At 42.3% G+C, this 24078-nt stretch overlaps 5 protein-coding genes across 7 annotated transcripts in view; 2 read left to right on the top strand and 3 right to left on the bottom strand.

The window, feature by feature from the left end:
* slc40a1 (solute carrier family 40 member 1) overlaps positions 1-14329 on the bottom strand; it is a 23561-nt gene extending 9232 nt beyond the window's left edge. Inside the window, exon 1 of the mRNA XM_034573218.1 lies at positions 14325-14329. The gene's annotated coding sequence lies outside the window, so the exon portion shown is untranslated. The remainder of the gene's footprint in view (positions 1-14324) is intronic.
* asnsd1 (asparagine synthetase domain containing 1) lies at positions 4651-10139 on the top strand. Its single transcript, XM_034573217.1, has 6 exons — positions 4651-4889; positions 6643-6696; positions 6809-6884; positions 7033-8473; positions 8606-8787; positions 9764-10139. Exons 4-6 carry the CDS (start codon positions 7094-7096, stop codon positions 10008-10010), a joined length of 1809 nt encoding a protein of 602 aa, XP_034429108.1. The 5' UTR covers positions 4651-4889; positions 6643-6696; positions 6809-6884; positions 7033-7093; the 3' UTR covers positions 10011-10139.
* Positions 4724-7559, top strand: LOC117754416 (ASNSD1 upstream open reading frame protein-like). Its single transcript, XM_034573220.1, has 4 exons — positions 4724-4889; positions 6643-6696; positions 6809-6884; positions 7033-7559. The coding sequence occupies exons 1-4, from the start codon at positions 4815-4817 to the stop codon at positions 7071-7073; spliced, it is 246 nt and encodes an 81-aa protein (XP_034429111.1). The 5' UTR covers positions 4724-4814; the 3' UTR covers positions 7074-7559.
* zgc:136439 (uncharacterized protein LOC678627 homolog) lies at positions 10023-12883 on the bottom strand. Its single transcript, XM_034573219.1, has 8 exons — positions 12644-12883; positions 12106-12195; positions 11937-12016; positions 11706-11821; positions 11014-11111; positions 10461-10529; positions 10323-10381; positions 10023-10240 (listed from the first exon to the last, which is right to left on the bottom strand). The coding sequence occupies exons 1-8, from the start codon at positions 12833-12835 to the stop codon at positions 10120-10122; spliced, it is 825 nt and encodes a 274-aa protein (XP_034429110.1). The 5' UTR covers positions 12836-12883; the 3' UTR covers positions 10023-10119.
* Positions 13290-24078, bottom strand: sympk (symplekin). 3 transcript variants are annotated; one of them, XM_034573212.1, is made up of 28 exons: positions 23912-24078; positions 23469-23615; positions 22415-22480; positions 22089-22142; positions 21876-21949; positions 21658-21784; positions 21260-21509; positions 20996-21166; positions 19889-20128; positions 19550-19701; positions 19314-19464; positions 18596-18818; positions 18060-18210; positions 17719-17954; positions 17485-17566; positions 17289-17402; positions 17040-17187; positions 16782-16942; positions 16356-16464; positions 16164-16264; positions 15959-16049; positions 15765-15866; positions 15320-15507; positions 14985-15161; positions 14803-14892; positions 14430-14582; positions 14091-14324; positions 13290-13578 (listed from the first exon to the last, which is right to left on the bottom strand). In XM_034573212.1, exons 2-28 carry the CDS (start codon positions 23529-23531, stop codon positions 13411-13413), a joined length of 3876 nt encoding a protein of 1291 aa, XP_034429103.1. In that variant the 5' UTR covers positions 23532-23615; positions 23912-24078; the 3' UTR covers positions 13290-13410. The 3 variants fall into 3 exon arrangements, with proteins under 3 accessions (XP_034429103.1, XP_034429104.1, XP_034429105.1); XM_034573213.1 differs by lacking the exons at positions 23469-23615; positions 23912-24078 and adding an exon at positions 22629-22678 and having other exon boundaries at positions 14091-14309; positions 14460-14582; positions 22415-22511; XM_034573214.1 differs by lacking the exons at positions 23469-23615; positions 23912-24078 and adding an exon at positions 22629-22678 and having other exon boundaries at positions 14091-14249; positions 14460-14582; positions 22415-22511.

Below are 24078 nucleotides of genomic sequence, written 5' to 3'. Positions count from 1 at the left end.
GCGAAGGTTAAAGATTAACTGCACTTGCCTCTGCGCGTGATGACAAATTAAACACTATTAAACATGTTGAACATTTTGGCAGCAGAACCTACAACTGTTGCCTTGAACCTGTTTATCAAGCAGCCTGTTGCAATCAGAGAAAAAACGGTGTTGAAATCATACATTTGGATGACTTGCATTTGTCCACCCAGGTCAACACAACAGAATCACAGCCATAATTACAGGTTGCATTGATGAGAGCTCCTTGGCCCGCGTCCATAAAAAGTAATAAACACAGGCTAAGTGAGCACATATACAATATGTTTCTCTCAACTCAACAGTGTACAGTGGCCTGTAAAAGGCTCTTATCAGCTGAGTGGGACCCTCGCTGCCTTGTGCCAACACTAAAACATCATGATGTGTGTTTCTGGACTTTCATTGGACTGATGGTGTAATGAATACTGCCAAAATATGCAGTAGAGTAGTTTGTGACATCTTGTTCCTTTGCTCTTGGATGACCCTCCTGGTTGCTCAAAGATTGATGAGGGCTGAAGAGCCTCTTCATTATTTCTGATTTTCGCTGCAGTCATGTCCCTCCAATAAACTCCCACCTGTATATACGGCCCTGTTATAACATACAATAAGATATTAGCTCAACTTACAATAGAATTCCCAGTAAATTCTACAAATTCACCGATCAGCTATCGGTGTAATTACCTCCACCGAGGAGGTTACGTTTTCACCCCTGTCTATTGGTTGGTTGACTTGTTTGTAAGCAAGATTACACAAAAAAAAACCTGACAAATTATCATGAAACTTGGTGGAAGGACTTTATATGTGTCAGGAAAGAACCAATTCAATTTTTGGTGCAGGTCTGGATTAGGTGGGATCAAGGATGGATTTCTCAGGAAATAATTCATGGATCTGGCATATGTAGGGGACTGATATTTATGAATGTGTGAAATTTGGTGTCTGGCCTTGGCCGAGCTATATGTTCTACTGAGTTTCCTCTTCTTTCTCCTCTTCCTTTCATAAATATAATTTAAGGGCGGGATGTGTTATTAGAACGTACTACTAGAAGATAGTATATTCTAAATTGTGGGATTCAACACCTTCAGGGTACTCTAATAGGATCATCAGTTATAGATGAATAAAAAGTTATTATTTACATTAAAGATAAAGGTACAAGGAAACAGTATACAATTAACTAAATATGCACCATCCAAATTAACACATTATTTATTGTTTCTTTAATACATACAAAAAAATGGATTGGCTATGGTTTTAAAACATGTCATCACCATGAGGTTGTCAATCAGAGGAGTTACTGCATCTGGCCAGAAATAGTCCAGGGAACAAACCTTCCTAAAACCACAACAGATGCTCTTTTAACTCAAAGGCCTTTATTATTTCAGGTTAAGAAAAGTACCACAAACTACTCACACGTGCATAATGCACAGAGAGCAGGAGAAATTGTGGGCACGGGGGAGGGGGGGGGGGGGGATTAACATCCCGGAATCCCCTCCCGTATTTAGCCTTAAAATAATCCATCCTTTCTCAGCCAACCAACTCCCCACTCATTATCTATCTTGACTATATTTTGCATGGATGTTACTGTGCTTATCTACTAATAATGAAATGTGTTATTGTTGTTATTATTTTTCACAAATGTCAATGTTTTGGAGAAACTGTACAAAGCACTGGTTTCTTCTCGTCCCAGATCAACAAGATCTTTTCTGTGTCATCTCTTGGCTTCAGGGAGCAACACTGACCCCAACAAGAAACATAAGCACATATTTTGAGCTGGGTGATGACAATAGGCACTTCTAACCCCTTTGTGATCTATTCAAGGATCACAGAGAGCTCCCAGCAGTTTGGAAGTCGGCAAACATAGAGCTGGTGCAAACAGATTACTGGCCACACTATTAAAGGGCCAGTGTGTCAGGTAGGCTCAGGTGCAGCGCCTGTCATCAGCGGTCAGACGGCTGCTGTGTCATTCTGCGGCCATATGAGCTGCAGATATGTCTGAGGGATTCTCTCTCCAACCCGCCTCTGCAGCAACAACAAGCTGTGTTTACGTGGGCTAAATTTGTACCTCCAGGACAAAAATATGAGAATGACACGCCTCCTGCACACTTAGGTTGTGTGACACTCGCAAGCCGCGGTGGAAGAAGGGATCGAGGTGGAGGCAGGATGTGAAATGTCACCTGGAGAGCAGTGTGCATGAGGCTGGGTCTGATTATTCATCTATTTTTCCCACTGGGCTTCTGCTTTTTATTTGTCCTGAGTTCTTAAACCGAGTTACACATGGGCTAAAAGTTGTTAAAGAACAATTCCCAAATGGCTCGTGTAATTCAATGAAACCAGGCTTGAATGAGTGAGGTCTCCCAAAATCTCATGGTACTGGACAGAGAAAGATTACCAACCAGCTGAGCGACCAAAGAACACCAAACACAATGATTATAATTATTACCGTTAGCCATTTTTGGAACATGGCACTGTGGTCAAATTGTGTCTGTGGATTTCTACCGCTGCCTGGGACCTAAGACTTTGATGTGCGCCTGACAAGCTCCTCTCTGTCCACCAAAGAACGACAAACATCAAAGGTCACACTGTCTGGCTGTGACCTGGCCACCGTTCCCAAAATGACCGCCCATGCTTCCAGGGAATGAAACGGTAAACACCTGACAGCTGTTTCAGATCAATACATTACAGCATTACTGGGAGCAGGTGTGTTTGCGTGTTGCACTGCAGGTTCCCAGGGGGCTTGACCAACCACTGGAGGTTTGGATTCTTTGGCAAGGACTGAAAAATCCCAAACAACTATTGGACGATGACCCCCTAATTTTTTCCTCTAGCGCCACCATGAGGTCAACTTTTGTGGTTTGAGCAGAAATGGATGGATTGCCTCGTGATGTTGGTGATCCTCTGACCTTTCTTTATAGCTTCATCGTCGGGTCAACCATTTGTCCAGTACTTTGTATAAGTGGTGGAAAGTAACTATGTGCCCATTTACTTAAGTACTGTTCTCTTTGGGGCAAATTCTACTTCATTTCTTGCTACTTTATATTTGATACAGATTATACTTTACTTATATGATTACACTTTAATCCTGAGGCAAATATTGCACCTCCTAATATTAATTTGATAATTTTGGTTAAAAGATACTCAGATTATTAATACAGACTATAATGGTAAAATAAGTAATGATGTATTATTATAGGATGAAATATGATTAGATGGTAAAGTTACCTTTACAATTTAATGCATTGCCTGTTAGCATGCTTACAGTATATTAGCATATAGCTCAAAGCTCGGCGGTGTGCTCACAGAAGTAGCAGCATGTGGTTTTGTTCATCATCTGTGTATGACCTATAACAGAGAAAAGAGACAAAACAATAAAGTGTGAGCAAGAACTCTTTCCACATTTGTTCCCCTGTGTGATTTTTTTCCTTGTCATATCATCATCTGAGTCAATTTTCCAATTCTTCAAAGTGGAAACAACAACACAGGGACTAAACTCATGTGACTTTGTTCAACCTTTATTTTCTGGACAAATGGAAGCATGGTCACTCAGTGGTTTGTGCTGTTGTTGTCCACACTATGACAGTGTGTGTTTCCATACAGGTGCTTGTGTGTGGAGATGAGTCTGAGTGTGTTTGTGTCTTAGCTCTGTGATAATCACCCGTCCATGGTGCACCCGGCCTCACAACCAGAGAAATCTGGGAAAGCATTCCTGTGTGTATTTCAAATATAATGATTCTGTTTCTTTTATTCATTGTCTATTTACCCATTGTCAGGGAAACTGTGACTTAATACTTCATTTATATGTTTCATATCGTCTATGATGTAAAGTGTACCTTACCAAAGCTCTGTCTGACATGTGTTTGAGAAGCCTCAAAGAATTTGAATGTTTTAGATCTAAATGTTTTATGTTTTGATGCCATCGGTCCCTGGCGTGTTGGGATAAATTGACCTTGAGACAGACTCCACTCAAACCAAAAATAATGATGATGCTGACGTGACTTGCAGTGATCTAGACTTGTTATTTGCTACCTTCCATACACTATAATACTGACGTGTTTCTATTATACTTCAAGCTCTGTGGTGTGGCTGCCTCTATGTGTACCAGTAATCCTCTCTGTCAACAGATCTGCGATACAATAATCTTATATATTCAAGTAAGAAAAGCTGAGGCTCTATCATCACTGGGTCCCACCAAGAAGATTAGTCATTCTCAGTACACAATAAGAACAGGTTCTTTCTTCATCACTGAATGGTCTGAGTTTGTTTTGTTTGATATGTAGGAAGCATCAATGCTCTCTCACATGCCTACAAGATGAATCACTATCTGAGGTTTCAGAAAGGTAGTAAAGGAAGACTGAATGATTATAGTAGTTATAATAGCTTTGCTATATAAGGTAATAAAATGCCTAAATTACACTTCGCAAAATCAACATCTACACATTGAAACATACAGAACAAACACGAATTTAAAGCAAAATACAAAGACCTGAAAACTCAAGGCTCAATTTTTTGTTCATTGTGGAAATGTGTTTTAAAAAGTGTATCTTCAGTGGGAATAGTCTGAAATAGAGATTTATTTGTTGTTGTTTTGTTTTTTTCCTCTTTGTTTTTTTGTTTTATGTATTTCCGCAAACCAAACACTCTGACCCACACTCCAGCATAGTAGGTGGCGGTAATGCGCCTTTAACGTTAGTTGCCACCCGCCATTAACAACAAGAAGAAGAAGAAGAAGAAGAAGAAGATGCGCGTGGTTTCCTCTGAAGATAACTAGCTTCAATTCCACTGATCCAACTAAACACTTCCACACGATGTCCTCTAAAGGCCGAGACAACGAGGACAGCTTTGAATGGCAGTCTGCACTCAAGGAGGAACTAAACAAGAAGGTACTGTTAGCAAAGAACATGTAGCTAGGGGCTAATGTATGAGACACAAACATGTAGCTAGTGGCTAACGTGTGAGACACAAACATGTAGCTAGTGGCTAACTTATGAGACACAAACATGTAGCTAGTGGCTAACTTATGAGACACAAACATGTAGCTAGTGGCTAACGTGTGAGACACAAACATGTAGCTAGTGGCTAACGTGTGAGACACAAACATGTAGCTAGTGGCTAATGTAGGAGACACAAACATGTAGCTAGTGGCTAATGTAGGAGACACAAACATGTAGCTAGTGGCTAAAGTATGAGACACAAACATGTAGCTAGTGGCTAACGTGTGAGACACAAACATGTAGCTAGTGGCTAATGTAGGAGACACAAACATGTAGCTAGTGGCTAATGTATGAGACACAAACATGTAGCTAGGGGCTAACGTATGAGACACAAACATGTAGCTAGTGGCTAACGTGTGAGACAAACATGTAGCTAGTGGCTAACGTATGAGACACAAACATGTAGCTAGTGGCTAACGTGTGAGACACAAACATGTAGCTAGTGGCTAATGTGTGAGACACAAACATGTAGCTAGTGGCTAACGTGTGAGACACAAACATGTAGCTAGTGGCTAACGTGTGGGACACAAACATGTAGCTAGTGGCTAACGTGTGAGACACAAACATGTAGCTAGTGGCTAACGTGTGAGACACAAACATGTAGCTAGTGGCTAACGTAGGAGACACAAACATGTAGCTAGTGGCTAACGTGTGAGACACAAACATGTAGCTAGTGGCTAACGTGTGAGACACAAACATGTAGCTAGTGGCTAACGTGTGAGACACAAACATGTAGCTAGTGGCTAACGTGTGAGACACAAACATGTAGCTAGTGGCTAACGTAGGAGACACAAACATGTAGCTAGTGGCTAATGTAGGAGACACAAACATGTAGCTAGTGGCTAACGTATGAGACACAAAAATGTAGCTAGTGGCTAATGTGTGAGACAAAAACATGTAGCTAGGGGCTAACGTGTGAGACACAAACATGTAGCTAGTGGCTAACGTGTGAGACACAAACATGTAGCTAGTGGCTAACGTGTGAGACACAAACATGTAGCTAGTGGCTAACGTGTGAGACACAAACATGTAGCTAGGGGCTAACGTGTGAGACACAAACATGTAGCTAGTGGCTAACGTGTGAGACACAAACATGTAGCTAGTGGCTAACGTGTGAGACACAAACATGTAGCTAGTGGCTAACGTGTGAGACACAAACATGTAGCTAGGGGCTAACGTGTGAGACACAAACATGTAGCTAGTGGCTAACGTATGAGACACAAACATGTAGCTAGTGGCTAACGTATGAGACACAAACATGTAGCTAGGGGCTAACGTGTGAGACACAAACATGTAGCTAGTGGCTAATGTATGAGACACAAACATGTAGCTAGTGGCTAACATATGAGACACAAACATGTAGCTAGTGGCTAATGTGTGAGACACAAACATGTAGCTAGTGGTTAACCTGTGAGACACAAACATGTAGCTAGTGGCTAATGTAGGAGACACAAACATGTAGCTAGTGGCTAATGTAGGAGACACAAACATGTAGCTAGTGGCTAATGTAGGAGACACAAACATGTAGCTAGTGGCTAACGTATGAGACACAAACATGTCTGAGTCTGTTATCAAGCTTTCCTGGCCGGAACAGGTTTCATTTCATCAGCTTAGTGAAATATGTGTTGTCATTAAATTCCAGATCAAGGAGCAGAAGGTTGTGGTGGACGAGCTCTCCAACCTGAAGAAGAACAGGGTGAGTGTGTTCAAGTGTGTTACGTATGAATGGGAATTGAGAAAGTAATTGCATTGATAACTTCTTTATGCGTATGACAACAAAGCTTTTGAATCCTTGAATTGTTTTTCAGAACGTTTACATCCAACAGAGGAACAGTAACATTTTCTTCTTGGCAGACAGAGGTCAGACACTGGGTTCATGCAAAAGTAAGTTCAGTGTAAACTGGAGTGAATTCACATAATTTCAATTGATAAGCTGATTGGTCTAATTCATTAACAATTTAAGCCGATGGTTGTTGATCATCTTGCCTTATAAGGTGATAGTGAAGTACGACTCTTTTATTTCTGTCCCCAGAGGAACTGGATAATATGAAAAAGGAGCTGCAGGACATGTGAGACTGATCGTCATCTCAACCATGTGTGGCATCTTTTGTCTGCTGAGTCTGTCACCTGCTCACTTTGAGTGGGACAAAACAGTTTATGAACATTTGAAGAGAAGAGGGCCCGACTGGAGCCAGGACCTCACAGTTACAGGCAGGGATCCTTGTTACCAGTGTTTATTCTCTGCCCACGTCCTTCACATGAGAGGTGTCCTCACCCCTCAGCCACTGCAAGACAACATTGGAAATGTGCTGGTGTGGAATGGGGAGATTTTTGGTGGCCTGCCAGTGAAGCCATCGGAGAATGACACTGTTGTTGTGTCTCAGTCACTGTTGCCCTGCAGCAGCCCCTCAGAGATCCTGTCAGTCCTGTCCAGTGTGAGGGGACCATGGGGGTTTGTTTACTACCAAAAGGCTGGAGACTACCTGTGGTTTGGCAGAGACTTCTTTGGCAGGCGGAGTTTGCTGTGGAGATTTGATGCAGGGGTTCTGACCCTGACATCTGTGGCGGCTCACGATCCTGGGCTGGATCAGGTTTCTTGGCAAGAGGTCCCAGCAGTTGGTGTTTACAGGATTGACCTGAAGGCAGCTACAGAGGCCGGCACTGTGACGTTTGAGGTTTATCCTTGGGCTACCTCTTGCAGTGACACTATACTGGAGTCTGTTCCCAGTGGCTGCACTGCTGTGATGAACCAATCAGGACTGGTGCTCACCTCACCTGTGTGCCCTCTAAATATGTCCATCCCAAAGTCATTAAATGAGACAGATGCTCAGTCAAACTCAGATTCATCTGTCAAAGATCTGCAGCAGCTGCTTGCAAGCAAAGAGGGAAATTATGAGGTGAGTCGTCTTATTGATGTTCTGAGTGAGGCGTTGAGGCGACGTGTCCAGAGTCTGCCGATTGAGGACGAGGCACCTAATAGTGACCAGGCCAGCATCGCTCTACTTTTCTCTGGAGGTATCGATTCAATGATTCTGGCTGTATTGGCCGACCGTCACATACCTGCCCATCAGCCAATAGATCTTCTCAATGTAGCATTCAAACTACAGGAGCCAAAGAAGCAGAAGGACTCGGCAAAGAATGTCAAGAAGCACAAAAATAAGCCAAACGACAATAAGACTGACGGAGCTGGTTCCCGAACATTCAGCCCCTTTGACGTTCCAGACAGAATCACTGGGAAAGCAGGTCTCAAGGAATTACAAGACCTGAATCCTGAGAGAAGATGGAATTTTGTTGAAATCAATATTACGCAGGAGGAGCTGCAGAAAATGCGCCAGGAACGCATCGGCCACTTGGTGCATCCGCTGGATACGGTCCTTGATGACAGCATTGGATGTGCTGTGTGGTTTGCAGCAAGAGGGACAGGGTTCATCACGGAGGACAAAGACCAGAGACCTTTCTCCTCATCAGCTAAGGTGAGGTACTAAGTTAAGGGGATTCAATTGATGTGGAAATTCTAAATCACAAATTCATATTTACAGTAATTAAACCAAAATGGTAATGAATAGATATTTCACAATTCTCATTGACCCGCTTGTGTGTTGCAGGTCATTTTGACAGGAATCGGAGCAGATGAGCAGTTGGCCGGTTACTCCAGACACAGAGTCCGCTTTAAGACATCTGGACATGAGGGACTGATCCAGGAGTTAGCCATGGAGCTGGGCAGGATCCCCTCCAGGAATTTGGGCAGAGATGACAGAGTTATAGGGGACCATGGGAAGGAGGCGAGGTATGTGTGGAACTGGTTTCAAATGCAAATTTCAAGGTACCAGAACTGAAATCTTGAACTTGCTTATTTTGTCTGTGAAACAGTTGCTCTATAGCGCTACTACAGTCGTTCCATCATTATAAATACCAATAGGCCTAAAAAACAGAAAACTTTTACAGTATAAATTGCTTGATTTGGCAAATTATAAGTGGATGTAGAATCCAAAGTCAGGGAGAGAACTACTCAAACTGACACTTTGGCTGATAACAGCTCAGAGTGGTTCAACAACTTGTTTGTCAGTGCGTACCCAAGTATGTACTTGTTTACTGGGTTCTTATGAGTTTCTTTAGACTAGGAAATAACATTTTGTCTCCAGTACGTCCATGTCCTTTTTTGGCAGCAGGAACCTTGGCAGCAGGAACCAAACATAAGTGGCTCTGTTCCATTTCAGGTTTCCTGGAAGCCAGGCCATTGCAAGGGCTCTGGATCAAATTGTGCTTTTCCTGTCAAAATCTGCAGTGAAGAAAGACCCGTTACTGTCGGTCAGAAAGCAGAAGAAGCAGGGCAACGCTCACAGATAGAGAAGCATGAGAGAGACGTTTTCATACATATTGAAACTTAACAATGGACACAGAACATGTTACCAAGTTTCAATGTTTAGACTGAAACACAAGAGCAGTTACTGAGTGACATTTCTCTCTCTCTCATATTTATTACTTCTTAATAGTACAAGGTTTGAATTTATGTAGTTCCTGCCACAGTCTCCCCCCCACCAGCCACATCTGAAAATGCCTGTGAACAGCAACACGCTGACATTTTCAACTGGAACTATGTATTTATCCAAAGAAATGGTCTCTATACTAACTGAGTGTTGTGGGGATTATCTGAAGAAACGGCAACATTGCATATATGTCAAATTCTTTTATCAAAAAACAGGTGCTATAAGCACCACAGATGAAATTCCATTCACGCTCATTCATCCCTCTTGTATCTGCAGATTTCCGTTCTTGGACGAGGACGTGGTGAGCCACCTGAATTCTCTGCCTGTGTGGGAGAAGGCAGATCTGTCACTTCCTCGAGGTGTCGGGGAGAAACTCCTCTTGAGACTGACGGCGAGACAGCTCGGCCTCCGTCAGTCGGCAGTCCTGCCGAAAAGAGCCATGCAATTCGGCTCCCGCATCGCAAAGATGGAGAACAGTCGTGAAAAGGCCTCTGACAAGTGCAGCAGACTCCTCACTGGTTAGAGAAATCACGGGTTGTGAGGAATGATTTTAATTAAATTCACAGTTCTTGTTTTCCTGTTAGATTCTTGACCATAATTTCACCAGCAGGGAATAATAAACGTGATGGTTTTTACACCATGTAAGACTTTGCATCCTGAAGATTTTCTTTGAAGTAAAGGTCACATTCGATGTAGGACGGCAAGTTTCCAACATCAAAACGCCCAGAAATCTGATGAACATATACTGGTTTCCTGAAAGAAAGAAAACATATATTGAGAAATGTTTTAAAGTGTTTGAGGAGATCCCTCATTCTTCAACTCCAGCAGAAATTACCTCGGAATGAGCCAAGACACAAAGTTTCCTGGGGCATCTTTCTCTTCAATAGGAGCTTCCTATGAGAATATAACAAAAAATACAATTTACACTTTTCCCTCTCATGTCATATGAAGGAATTAAAATTATTAAATTTACCTCCTTCTCCTCAAGGAATGTATCCAACAGAGGGAGACTTTTCTTTGAGAACACATAGAAACAAGGACACTGAAACACATTCAAATAAAAGTGTATTAGCTGCCTGTTATTAAAATATCAAAAATAAACACAGGCTTTGTTCAAGTTGGTTGGTACATAAAATACCAGTAACCCTAACTTACCAAATATTTATGACTGTGATTATAGCAAATAGTTTCAGGCTAATGTAGCTGGACAATAATCCTAAACAGTCAAGACAACCAAACAGTTTTTATCTAGAAAGGAGAATGTTCCTGAAAATTAAATCAACGAAATGATCCGTGAAACGAGACATAAAAATATCAGACCTGACTGAGAATCATTAGGAAAGCGACTCAGTGACTGCAGATACTTTTCTACAGGATATTAAATATGAGTGCTGTGTTTTATCGTTTCAGCCAACACAACAAGTTGTATTAGTGTCGTGATACTATCTAACTTCACTGTAGGGACATAGGGTCATTGCTAATATCCACCACTAGTAGGCTGTGGTTGGTGTTTATGGTGAACTTACTGCTCTCCTGGACTTGGTCTCAGAAGGAAGAGGCTTCTCCTTCATGCGGAGGACACAAAGTTCACTGTCCACTTCCAGAATCCCGTATTTATGGGTTTCTGTACAGAAACAGAATAAAGAATCAACTGTGAGCACGAGGCAAAGCCAAGATTGACCCTTCTCACCGACGTGCACAGTGGTTCGTCCTGTCATAGTCTAAATAGTCTCTGGTTCTGAAAGCACCTGAGCAGCAGTGGTGGGATGTAACTAAGTACATTCACTTTCTATACTTAGGTTCATTTTTCATGCATCTGCACCTCAGTAGATTTTGTTTCAGGGACTTTTCACATTTACTCCACCAGATGTACTCGTTTCTACTCCACAACATTTTTACATTGCACTTTGTTTCATGTTAACACAATTTTTTATATTTAATTATCAATAATAAGAGGGGAATTGAACCACTGATCCAATCCGAGCAGGAAAGTAACAGACCATGTTCCCGAATGTGGATTTGAGGGAGACAACCACCAAGACTCAGCTTTTACTTTTAATTCTTTAAGGACAAATACAAACTTTTACTCAATTAGAAAAGTTAATGTGGTATTATTACTTTATACCATATCTATTTGTACCTTTACTTCAGTAAAATGTTTGAGTACTTCCTCCACCACTGCTGCTTAGCATCACTTTGTAAATGCTGCAACACTCACCTTCATCTCTGCACTGGTACGACAGCACCAGACAGCTGTCATCACACTTTGCCTGGAAGTCAGAAAACTTCTCTTTGACTTGACTGAGGCTGAAATCTTCTTTAAAAAGTGTATCACTGTTCAGGGTTGGAGAGAGAGAGCTGCATCAGTCAGGAACGGGACGTGACTTCATATCAATACGAGTCTATGTCTCTGAATGGTGATGTTGATACTGCAGGTTTAAAGACATACCCTCCAATAGCTATAACATGGTCTTCTATCTTGAAGTGCTTTACTGCAAGCTGCAGACAGGCCACAGCACCAAGGCGCTCCTGTTGGAAGGACAATATTTAAGAGGTTTACAGAGAACGTGTATTTATAAAATATGACCCCAAAACTAGAGATGGCAGTGATTATTTACATCATTGCTTCTCGTCTGATCGCTGAGGATCTGGACATTAGTGAAATGTGCGGCCCACTCTTCGAACGCAGCTCGGTACAGAGCGTTGGTCTGGAGAGGAGAGCAGAGGAAACAGGTCATTCACAGAGGACACACGTGGATCTGAGGACGAGCTCCTCCATATAAAACAATATCTGTATCAGCTGTTTGAATCAAGTGTGCAACATTTACTGAGGATATTATAAAGTACAACTTATTGAATGCAGCTGGTCACTTCATGTATATTACTGATACAATAATATACTGATGGGGACTAATATCATGGAGATCATTTCAACTGCTAAATACTGTTGGGAAGTTAGTTTTTTAATCATAAACAAAGCTACTACAAACTTACTATTAAATGCAATATACATCATGAATGAGTACATTGCAAGGCAGTAATAAATAGTGGAATATAGTATAATACAGTTTAGTAGTAAGTAGCACAGATGAAGTATTCAAGTAGTACTACAGAAGTACTCGAGTCCAGTACCTGACCTTTGAACCAGTGACTCACCACAACATACACAGAGTCCACAGCACCGGACGCGGTCAGCGCTCGAACCCAGTGGGAGATCAGTGCGCAGCGGCCCACCGGCAGCAGCGGCTTCGCACTGCCGACCAGGTGATCGAACCTCCCGCTGCGGTCCGCCGACACGTCCCTCTGGAGCCTGGTCCCGTAACCGGCCGCGAGAATGACGGCCTTCATCGCACCTGTGGCCCGGGGGGGAAGCGGATGTTGTCCGCAGCTGCTCGGGCGGAACTAGTTTTTTAAAAGTTAGAAAACAACACCGGAGCGACCCAGGTACGGACTCTTCTCGCGAGATCACCAGCCCTGTGACCACTGAGCTGATGTGGTCTCGCGAGATTATGGCTTGAGACTAGCTCCGTCGCTTCCGGTTTGTATCTACAAATTAAAAGTCCCATATATTCCCCTAATTTTGTAGAATAAATGGCCAAAGCTATAACTATTAAATAATTGGTTTTCAAAACGTTTCTTTAGAGAGTTATGCTGATTGCACACTAACACTGTTAAGCACGATCTTAATTATTATTATACCACTGGGCAGTATTGGGGGGAAATAATGGACAGAGACAGAAAACCAGTGTTTTGTTGATTTATCACAACAATTGAAGACCTACAGAAATCCATACACAAAACGTTATTATACTGTATTTATTTCCTCAAAACTAATTTCTACAAATACAAAAACAAATCTCTTGACAAGAAATCGTAAAAAAAAATTAACTGTTGAGGCCAGACTCTTATTTTGAGTGTATTTGTCATTCCATGTCCTCGCTGCCGCTGTCAGCCTCCGAGCCGGTGGCTTCTGCTTCAACATCTCTCTCTCGCTCCTGGAAATCTGAAGGTTCAGGTTCAGAAACCTCCGATGGCTCGTCAGCTGCCTCGGAGTGAGGTGATGGTGTATCACTGTCTCTCGACAATTCCACCTGAAGAGAAGCAAAGAAGGGGGGTTAGGGTTAGACACCTTCGTGAGGAACATTTTGAGCACCGAACGTTTAGCGTGGCCAAGCAATGGATTATGCCAATGATAAGATAGAAGTACAAAGTTGTAAGCATGTGTGTGTTATAGTGTTGTCCTGTTAATTTCTAGTATTTTGATGCAAATTGGAATAAAGTATTGTCAAATGTAAAGCTTTCGTGAACCCCAGGAAGAATAACTTCTGCAAAGTTGTAGCTAATGGAGACAAACTAAACCTTTCAACTTTTATATACACTTTTATATTTCTTAACTCATTTTCATACATAGATCTTTGTGGCCAGTGGACAATTGGATCTGTTGGTCCATTCTACTCCAAAAGATATGTTGGCACAAGCAACCTCATGTTTTTAAGAGGTTTCATTGCCATTGCTACCATGGACTTTTAACACCATATACAACACATACACGTAATTGGTCAATTTCATGTGATGTAATGCAACCTCATTTAATTCAATTTACCTGGGAGACATTGTCAAAACTTTCCTCTTGTATCACAGGTTCAAACTCTTCTTGCTCCATTGGTTCTTCATCCTGCATGATGGCTGGCTCGTGCTGGGCTGGCTCGTGCTGGACCGGCTCGTGCTGGATCATCTCAGGCTGGAACAGTTCGTGCTGGACCTGCTCGCGCTGAACCGGCTCGTGCTCGAACAGTTCGTGTTGGACCGGCTCGTGCTCGAACAGTTCATGCTGGACCTGCTTGTGCTCGAACAGTTCGTGTTGGACCGGCTCGTGCTCGAACAGTTCATGCTGGACCTGCTCGTGCTCGAACAGTTTGTGTTGAACCGGCTCGCGCTGAACTGGCTCGTGCTGGAACAGCTCGTGCTTTACCGGCTCGTGCTGGAACGATTCTTGTTGAACTGGCTCGTGCTGGACTTCCATCTCTGGTTCTTTCAGTGTTGCAGTGGGAACCATTTCTGAAACTGTGGCAGCTGGAGCAGTGAGTGTTTCGATCTGTATGATGAAGCAGAGAGGGACCCAATGATAAGTAAATAAACGGAGGGACGCCTCATTTTTGTGGACCCTCATAATTTACACTATATGAGCCGCTAGTTAAGAGAAAAAGGAATTCACACAATTACACAGGCTCTTGAAGAATATCTATACCTATGTCACTCAAGGACATAACACTTTTATGGCACAGAAAAGTGAGAGTAGCATCTCTATCCATTACCTCCTTCTCCACAACTGGCTCTACTGGTTTCAGTGGTGACTTTTTATTTGCTTCCAGGATCGTCATGATGGAGGTGGGTATGTGAGCTTGCTGTTATAGAGAAAAAGAGGCAGTTAGTAACTAAGTAAAGCCCAAGAGAAATAGAACTGTGGACTGGGAATGCGGTTGATTTAACTCGGTACCTGATGAGGGGTGAAGGAGAGGACGTGCTGTAGAAGAGGATCTCTCATCTCTGGGCAGCGTTCAAACACACTCGTCAGTTGGGCGGGCGGCAGCTGCAGGAGCACGCTGTACGACTGAGGTTTGGTCCTTTGGCAGCATTTCACAAATCCTTCCCACACCTTAGGATACTTCCACACCTACAACGGAGCGTAACAACCAGTGTCACACAGCAAACATGATAACGGTGATTGATATTGATCTGTGAACTTTCTCCAGTCCAATATTGGGTTTTGACACAGCTATGAACATTGAACATCACGACTGCAGAAATAATTGGCTGGAGTTTGATGCTGACCTGCTTCACAATGAGGCGGGACAGGATGTTCATGACAAAGCCGCCCAGTCTGGGATACATGGTGAGAGACTGGATGACGGTGCGCATGAGCAGCATGGGGAGGGGGCTGTGCTCCATCAGCTGCTGCATCACCACGGCCAAAACCTCCGACGTGTAGACATTCTTTTCCCCGAAGCAGAGGTTGGTAGCTGCAGTAAAGACACAAACAGCATAATGGGTATTGCCAACGGACTGATTGGTAAATTGGTGCAGATCTAGATCAGGGGGCATATCCAGGATATTCCCCCCCCACTTTCTTTAACATTTCGAGGAATTTTTTTTATCATTTTCACAGATTTCACGGGGAGAGGAATGTGCTCTACTGAGTGCCATCCTAGTTATACATATCCTAGTTATACATATTAAATAATGTTTTGGCTGGAAGGCTTAATCCCTGACCACAAACCTTTTATGATAGACTTCATATCACATTTGGTGGAGTCTATGTTGTGTAAGGCAATGAGCAGGTCTCCTGGGGTGAGAGGGGACACAGACGAACTCCCTTCGCCTGAAAGACAACACAAAACAGTTATTGTATGTGTATGTGTAAAAAAACAAAACAGTCAGGAAGGAAGGTAACCTGACAAACATGACTCTTACTGTGCTGAGTTCCCAACAGACGGTTGAACACCTCCTTCACTACAATGGGGTTGAGTTTGATGAGCTTGGGGAGAGCCTGGATGACTTCATTCTTTAGGAGGAAGAAACAAACAAATTAAAATCCAGGTGAGGATGCATTGGGATTTTCAAATACTAGTATGACAGCTGAGATGAAGTGTGATAAACATTTGTGTCAGAACTTTACCTTTTCTAGGCCATTTATGACCGGAATAAGGAAACGAACATCAGGCACACGTTTGTGGTAAAGATCTCGAACTCTCTCCACCAGCTCAGGAGACGGAGGCACTGAATACAGGAAATAAAGGATTCACATCAACGCCGCTCATTTGACCTCATCTATTGTGGACTGGGTGTTAAACTAATTATTGCTTTTTACCTTTATCGGTCAAAATGTGCAGGCAGCGCGTGACTAGAGTCTCTGCTCCTTTAGGACAGTTTTCAACCAGAAGCAGCAGCTCTGGCGAGTTCATTCCCATTCCACGGATCTACAAACATGGTGCGAACAAACATGGTTATTACGATTCAAAATGAACACAGCTCAAGAGATGCATTTATTAATTGAATTTCTTCCTTTGGGCAAGTTAAAAACACGTGCAAAAATGGATTTTAAATAACTAAAACATACATTTCTACATACATAAAACATACATACATTTAATCTTCATTTAGTTGTATAGAGAGGCTCACTCGTGCTCACAAATACTAATAAACTGACTTGACAGTCTCATACAAGACTATCAACCAACGAACAAAAAGAAGGAGCATCCTCCAAAAGATGGAACCAGAGTGAGAGGTGACTCACCGGCTGCTCTATTGCTCGGAGCACACTACGCTTGATGTCAGCGATGGCCTCAGTGTAGACAGACGCGAGCTCATGGACCAGCCGGTGGTTTAGAGGAAGCAGAGACAGGTAGAGGAACAGACACTGTCTCACGGTCTCTTCAGTCCAGGGAGACGCCACCTCTGTCTCAAACACACGAAAATGTGAGGTTACAGTAAAAAAGATAAATCGTATTCGTCAGGTACAGCCCTATATTGAAAAGATCCATATTTATCCCACCTGTGTCTTTGTCAGCCCCAAAGAGAAGAGATGGAGGGTTGGGATGGACAAGAAGCTGCAGGTAGTTCAGGGCAAACTTTTCTATGTAGTCTCTGAGCTGGTCTTTCTCATACATACGCTTCAGAAAAGCCAGGGCGGTGGTCCGCACCTGAAAACACAACACAGTCACTGAAAATTACAGAAACTTTTCAGGAATGTACAAAGGTGTGAGCTGCACTTCAACAAAATACAGACAAGAAATATCATCACCTTCTCTTTTTCGTGTGAGCTGAGATCAAGAAGAACATGCAGATACTGAAACTGCCTTGAGGGCCGTTTGATGATGAGCTCCTTCAGAGTCGTCATGCCCAAATACACCCGAGACTGAAACAAAGGTTACAACAAAGAGTTAGGTGGACATGTTGGGACTTAACACTACACAAAATGTCTTCGTCCTGCCTTTTACCTCGTCCTCGCAGTACCGTCTTATTACTTCCAAAGCAGATTCTGTTATAATGGGAGCCTCCAGAACCAGTTTGGTGAAGAGTCTAATGTGAAAACAAATGTGACTCAGTTTGTGCTGGTGTCAGAAAATAAACAATGTTTCACCATTATCAGTCAACACAGAAGATCCGTCCACTAAACCATGTCTATTATTTTGTTTAAATAAGAGTTAGAGACATGACGAATGTTCCCTCACCCGTCTCTCTGCTCTGGTTTCTCCTGCAGGCCGGAGAGCAGCGTGTAGAGACAGTGATCATAACTTTCCAACTGCCCAGAGGGCAGCTGGCTGAGGTAAGTGTTGTACTCTTGGTACAGGAGAGAAAATGCCAGGTCACTCCTGGTCCTGATGTCCTCTAGAATAAACGCCAGCACATCTTCTTTCATCGTCCCTTCAAATTGCGTCACAAGCCTGGCGAGGAGCTTCACTCGGACCTGCCACAAACATTCAATATGATCACCTTGTGAAACGGGCACTCGTTTTGAGAGCAAAAGGCCTAAAGAGGTTCATTATAAATCGTGTACAGGCAGAGTACTTACATGGGACATGCCACTTTGAGCAATAGCCTTCTCTGAATGCAGGATGCGTTTGATTGCTTTGGAGGTCAACGTCTCAATCTGCGGGTCTGATAACGGCTGGACGACATCTGACAACCGAAACACTTTTTTCCTCCCAGTTGCCCCTGTCATTCTAGAAAAGAACAAAAGCATAAGCTGCTCAGAAATGAAATCAATCAAATTGTATAGGCCATATTCACAATTTGTCTCATAGGGCTTTCCTGTGAGACATCCCCCGTCCTTAACCCTCAACAAGTGTAAGTGGAAAAAAACTACCAAAAAAAAACAATTAACAGGGGAAAGAAAAGGCAGAAACCTCAGAGAGCCACGTGTAAGGGATCCTCTCCAGGACGCTCAGAAGTGCAATAGATGCTGCGTGTAACTAAGACGATTGGGTCTGGAGGTCTGGACTTTCTGATATGAAGAACGCAGCAGTGCTGGTCTGATAGCAGCTATATAGGATAGTAAGTGTGACCTATACAAAAGGGGCAGCTTTCAGTGTTTGTGCCAGAACTCACTTGGTTTGGGCAGTGGGCACGATGGGCTCAGGAAGCCTCTTGACTGTGGCGGGACTGGGAGCCTCAGCGGTTGAAGCGTTTTCTGTGTAACCTCCCACCACGGAGATCGCTTGGCCCTTCATCGCAACTTTGCGTTTGATGAGCAGGTCTTTAGATGCAGAGTCTTCGTCATTATCTTCCACTTTGCAGGCATCTTCCTCTCTGGCTTTGCACTTTTCAAGTCCTAAGATATACAGTAAATGTGTGTGGGAGATTCTATTATCAAATTTAAAACAATACATATCTGATGACATTTGGATGAAATTGTTGTGACAGATACTTTTTTAACAGTTATATTGTCGTGAAACCATAAATTATTACAAAATTATAAAATACAAAAACATATTTTTAGTCCCAGCAAATTTATATTAAAAACCACATTCATATTGACATAAATGCAGTAAATTAATAGAAAATTGTCATTTGTGGAGAAATCAAAAAAGATTAACACAATTGTTGGTTATCATCTAGCTTGATCCTTTAACAGAAATTATAACATATTTCTGTCAAAGAACAAAACAAAACATGTCCCCCCATTGTTTTTTCCATTTATCTATTTTTATTATTTGCATATTTTTGTATATATAGTGTAGGTTTCTTTGTATAAATAAATAATAAAAAATCCTTATCCAAACCACTAAATGCTACGCCCTCTGATGACAGTGTCCTTGTGACTAACCTGGACCAATCCCGGCTGAAGTCATCTGTGTGGCCATCAGCCTGGCCAGATGTTTAATCTGTGCATCGGTGCCTGCTGACTCCACAGGCGTGTATGTGGCCTGGAAGGATGCTGGCATGACATCAGGCAGATACACCATGCTGAGGAGCACCTAAAACAACACAGAGATATAAGCTGAGCTGTCACACAATCTAATTTAAATGAGAAACAAACAAAGAAAGTTGGCCGCTGCTCACCAGGTTGGCAACATTCTGTGGGTTGAGCAGTGGGTGCAGAAACTCAGCTGTGAGGTCAATGGCCGACTGTACGACTGGAACAGCAGCTGGTTTAGGGGCGGTGAGAGGAGCCGGCTCCTCTTTGTCCTCATCGTCTTCCATCATGGTCGGTTCTAAACTCAAGAGGAACAATCATCAGAAATAATGATACTGCAAATAGATTAAACTGTAAAGTAGTAAATGGCAGAATGTATACGATGGTAGAAAATGTTTTTTTTTATAATTTCTATTCCTTCTACTTTCTACAGTTAGAATTGAATCACTACAATCACACTGAATGTGACTGTGATCACCACTCACCCATCTTAACCTTTTTTCCCTCTGTGTATTGTTCATGGCGCGGTCTTTTGCGCTGCTCGCGCACTACAGGTGTGGAGCGGGTTATTTCATTCTGGGGCATTCCCAGGTCCAGCAGCAGAGTGCTGATCTGACCCTGGTACTCCAGGCTGCAGGGATGCTTGAGGACGGCCACTAGGTGCAGCTTCAGGTTTTTCCTCACGCTGCTCACCTGAGACTTGGCCAGAGTGGGCGGCAGGTTTGCTAAAAAGGTTCAAGTATACAGAAAGAAATGAAAAATAGGTATTTAATATATCACATTATATAGAGTGAAATTATGCATTGAGCACAAACAATCAACATTTTCCATCTGAAAGTAACATTGTTTGCCTGATCCAGTTTAAATTGATTTACATTAACCACTACACTAGCTAGAACAATCGTTGTTTTTGTACAGGAAAGCTAAGGCTTCCGCTTTCTGCCTTAACACATTGTACGTTCACAATTGGTGTCGCCAGGGGATTTAACCTTAACTGCCTGTGAGAGATTGTTGTTTGCAGGGCTCCAGACTAACTTTTAACAAATTCTGTTGGACAATATTTTGTCCCAGAAATTATTGCGATAAATTATATTATTGTCATCATTATGAAACTACTTTAAACCACTGGTATAATGGTATTATAGCATAATCAGGCAAGTTCCCTCTTTCAAAGAGCAATGGACTTAATTCTAAGGAATATTAAGTCAGACATTTGAATGAGAATTTGAAATATTAAAATGTCCTAAACATAATAACCCTAACCGTAATAAAATAACCAAACACAACCAACACAATAAATAAAATGGACTCTCTGGTTGCTTTACCTTTATTTAGCTAAATTTGATGTATTTCTTTTTAAAGCTATAACACAATTCTGCACTTTTATCATTTATTGACTCACTTTAACTTTCATCTTAGGTTCTACCAATTTTACCGATATAAAGAATTTAAAGATTCTCCAAGAAATGATGTCACAGTAAACAAAAACTACCAATGTAGTCACTGGCTGATCATTTCTATTGCGTAGTTCAAAGGGTTAAATGGTGTTTTGTGATTGTGTGTGTACACAACACTGGCTCAAAAGGACTCACCATGCAGTGTCTCGTATGCCTGCACCACCTCTGACATGAACATTGGCCTCTGACGGGCAATAGAGGCCAGTGAGCCCAGTGCTGTAGTGAGGTTGATGCTGGAAATGGCCGGGTGGACCATGAACTTCAGCAGCTTCTCCAGCGCAGACTTTCCCTCCTCACACAAGACATCTGTTGAAAATTGAGAACGACAAGATTTTGATGGACTGAACTGAAAAATATATAAATACATTTTCCCCTGTGCTAGGATTCTAAGATCTGTACCGTATCGAATGTACGAGTGATCTTTAGGAACTTTATCCAGGCTGATGTCCCCCTCCTGTCTTTTGGGGATGTCAGAGTCTGATGTCCGTGCTGACAGACTGATAATTAGTGCCTCTGTGAACTTGATGGCATGAGTGCGCACGCCGTCATTTTCAGAATCCAGGTGGGCCAGAACATCCCCTTTCATCTGTGTGACCATATCCCAGCATGCCTCCTGCATATCTGATGCTCCTTTGGCGCGCAACAGCCACTGTCACAAAAGAGAATAGAGGTTTGAAAAGACAACCGGTAGTGGTTACACAAACTGATTTGTGTGACTGACTGCATCACATGTACTGTATTTCTTCTTTTGGTCCATAATGTGTAAGTTTGAGCATTTCATGGAAAACTGTATTAACCTGCAGAGTAACTTTGTACAGCTGGGTGAGAGTGAGGATGGCTTTTTTCACCACATTCACACTTTCATCCTTCAGCAACATGTTCAGGTTGGCAATCAGTCGGAGGAGAAGCTCATTGTCCCGTTTACTGCGAAACACATAAAACAGTAAAGGATTAAAAAAGTTGGGACCTTTTTTCTATGATGAACATGAAATTTCAAACTTGTCAAGTAACTCACCAAGCTTCCTCTATGAAGCCAATGACAAACTTTTTAACCTCAATAGACTTGTCAGTCTGAAACGCAATCATCTCCTACAGGATGAAAAGAACAGTTTGTATATGTCAACTGTACAGAACATTTTATATTTAATTTGGCTTATTCATTACCTGTATAAATTACATGTCAAATAAACTACAATTAGGTAAGAAAGCTGCACAAAGTTTTACTTACATCCAAGAAATTGTCGAGAAGAGACGGGTCCTTGTTGATGATAAGCTCCTGGACCTGAAATTTTAAATAAATTCACTGATTTAGTTTGCCCCCAATTGCCTTCATATGGTTGTAAATACATGAATCACAACCCAACACACAGACTGGGGCATAGAGCAGGGACACACCCAGGAAGGATCCATACATCAATACATGAAACTGTACATAACTAAAGTAATGTTTGGAAAACATTTTGTCTATATTTTGGGGAAATGCATGTATTTCACACTGATGCCACATTAAGCTTTGAGGTCATTATTATAACTTGAAGGAATAAGACTACAAACCTGTTTGAGCACAGCAAGCTTCTCATCTGTGGGAATCAGAGCCGCCTGGTTCAGGAGATCCACCACCTGAGAGGACGAGAGAAAACCTTCACTGTTACTACATGAAAAGAAAGGCCAGGTGTCATCGGACCCAAATTATAGTGATTATATTTTTCCTCATTTGTTAATATAACAGCTGACTTGTTTTATTCTAAATGTTCTAGGGTTGTGCTACCAAGCAAGTTCCACATATCCAGGATATCTCTTCATTATTTAGCTTCATTGGCCACAATGACAACCTGGACTATGAAGTTGGTTTTCAACTGTCTCAGTTAACCCTGGGTTTTCTTATACATGTGTTCATGGGACAAAAGTGGAGTCGTTAACTAAATGCAACATATTCAGAACCATGAATAGTTTTTTTATTATGTTATGAGAAGAATGTGATGTTGATTACTGAATTAGAAATAAACTGGCGAATAATTTTCAATCTTTACAGTATAAGGCTATGAATAATCTGTAAGAAAGCAGAGGATTTTTATTAAGGCATTCATAAGTATTATAGGTATTTAGGTATAGGTTTAAGTCTGATGATGAACAAACTATGTTCAACATATGACACAGCTAAAAAAGTTATGGTGATGTCAAAGCTGAGAGAAGAGAAGTAAGTAATGTGTGATGAGCTCAGTCTGACCGAAACGTTTTTGTTAATTTATGAACACGGACAAAAATTAACAGTGTGTAGGTATTTGAACAAACATCTACCTTCACACACTGATCTACATTTCTCTTGATCAGACATTACTTCATCTTCCATAAACTCAAAGTTCATAATTGGGCTGTGATTCTTTTCTATTCAACGTATCTGATCATGATATTTACATTTCATTTTGTTGCATGTCACTTTGGGGGGTTCTCTTGTTTCTCTCACATCACATGAAGAACCCAGAGCGAACTGATATCAAGCTTAGAGCAGGTTTATAGGTTCAGATCCCAGAAACGTATCCTGTGTGTTCTACACCTGCCTCGTGCTGCAGGTCCCGGGTCTGCGCAGCATTAGGATGTAAACAGTTACCTTCTCACTCGTGGTCATGTCGATCATGTGGGAGGTTTCTCCCTCCTCTGGAGACAGGTCCATGCTGCTGCTCCGCTTCTTCTTCTTCTTCTCTCACTGCTGTGTGGACAACATGCTCCTCAACGAGGAGGTGGGACAACGGGATCTCTGTGGAGGTGGAGATGTGGATCCTGTTAATGACACAACAACCCGCCAGGATGTGTCCCGCTGCAGGTCAGAGTGCGTCAGTGTACGTCCCCGTGTGCGACCCGTTACTGGTCTTAGTATTAGACCATATTAGTTCCATCACTACACACCAGTAAAGTCGTTAATGACCAAACTTCCAACGCGAAGTATCACAAACACAAAACACTCCGCTAACTAGCTAGCGAAGTAGCCCCGTGCTAACCGCAATGCTAACCCCTGCGAGCTGTTGTACGGACAGATGCGTTGCGGCTACTCACAGATACTCGGGCTCGTTACTTCGTCAGAGTAACAACAAGTAACTGTGGCTGGTGTCACCGACGTATCGATACAGAAACTTTCACGGTATTAAACCGCTAAACAGAAGCTGCCATTTTTCATTGAAGCAGCGGTGCTACTTCTTCTTCTTCTCCTTCCTCTTCTTCTT

The sequence above is a fragment of the Hippoglossus hippoglossus genome, chromosome 21, assembly GCF_009819705.1.
Source record: "Hippoglossus hippoglossus isolate fHipHip1 chromosome 21, fHipHip1.pri, whole genome shotgun sequence".
In the NCBI taxonomy this organism is placed as follows: domain Eukaryota; kingdom Metazoa; phylum Chordata; class Actinopteri; order Pleuronectiformes; family Pleuronectidae; genus Hippoglossus; species Hippoglossus hippoglossus.
This window is presented reverse-complemented; position numbering and strand designations above follow the sequence as displayed.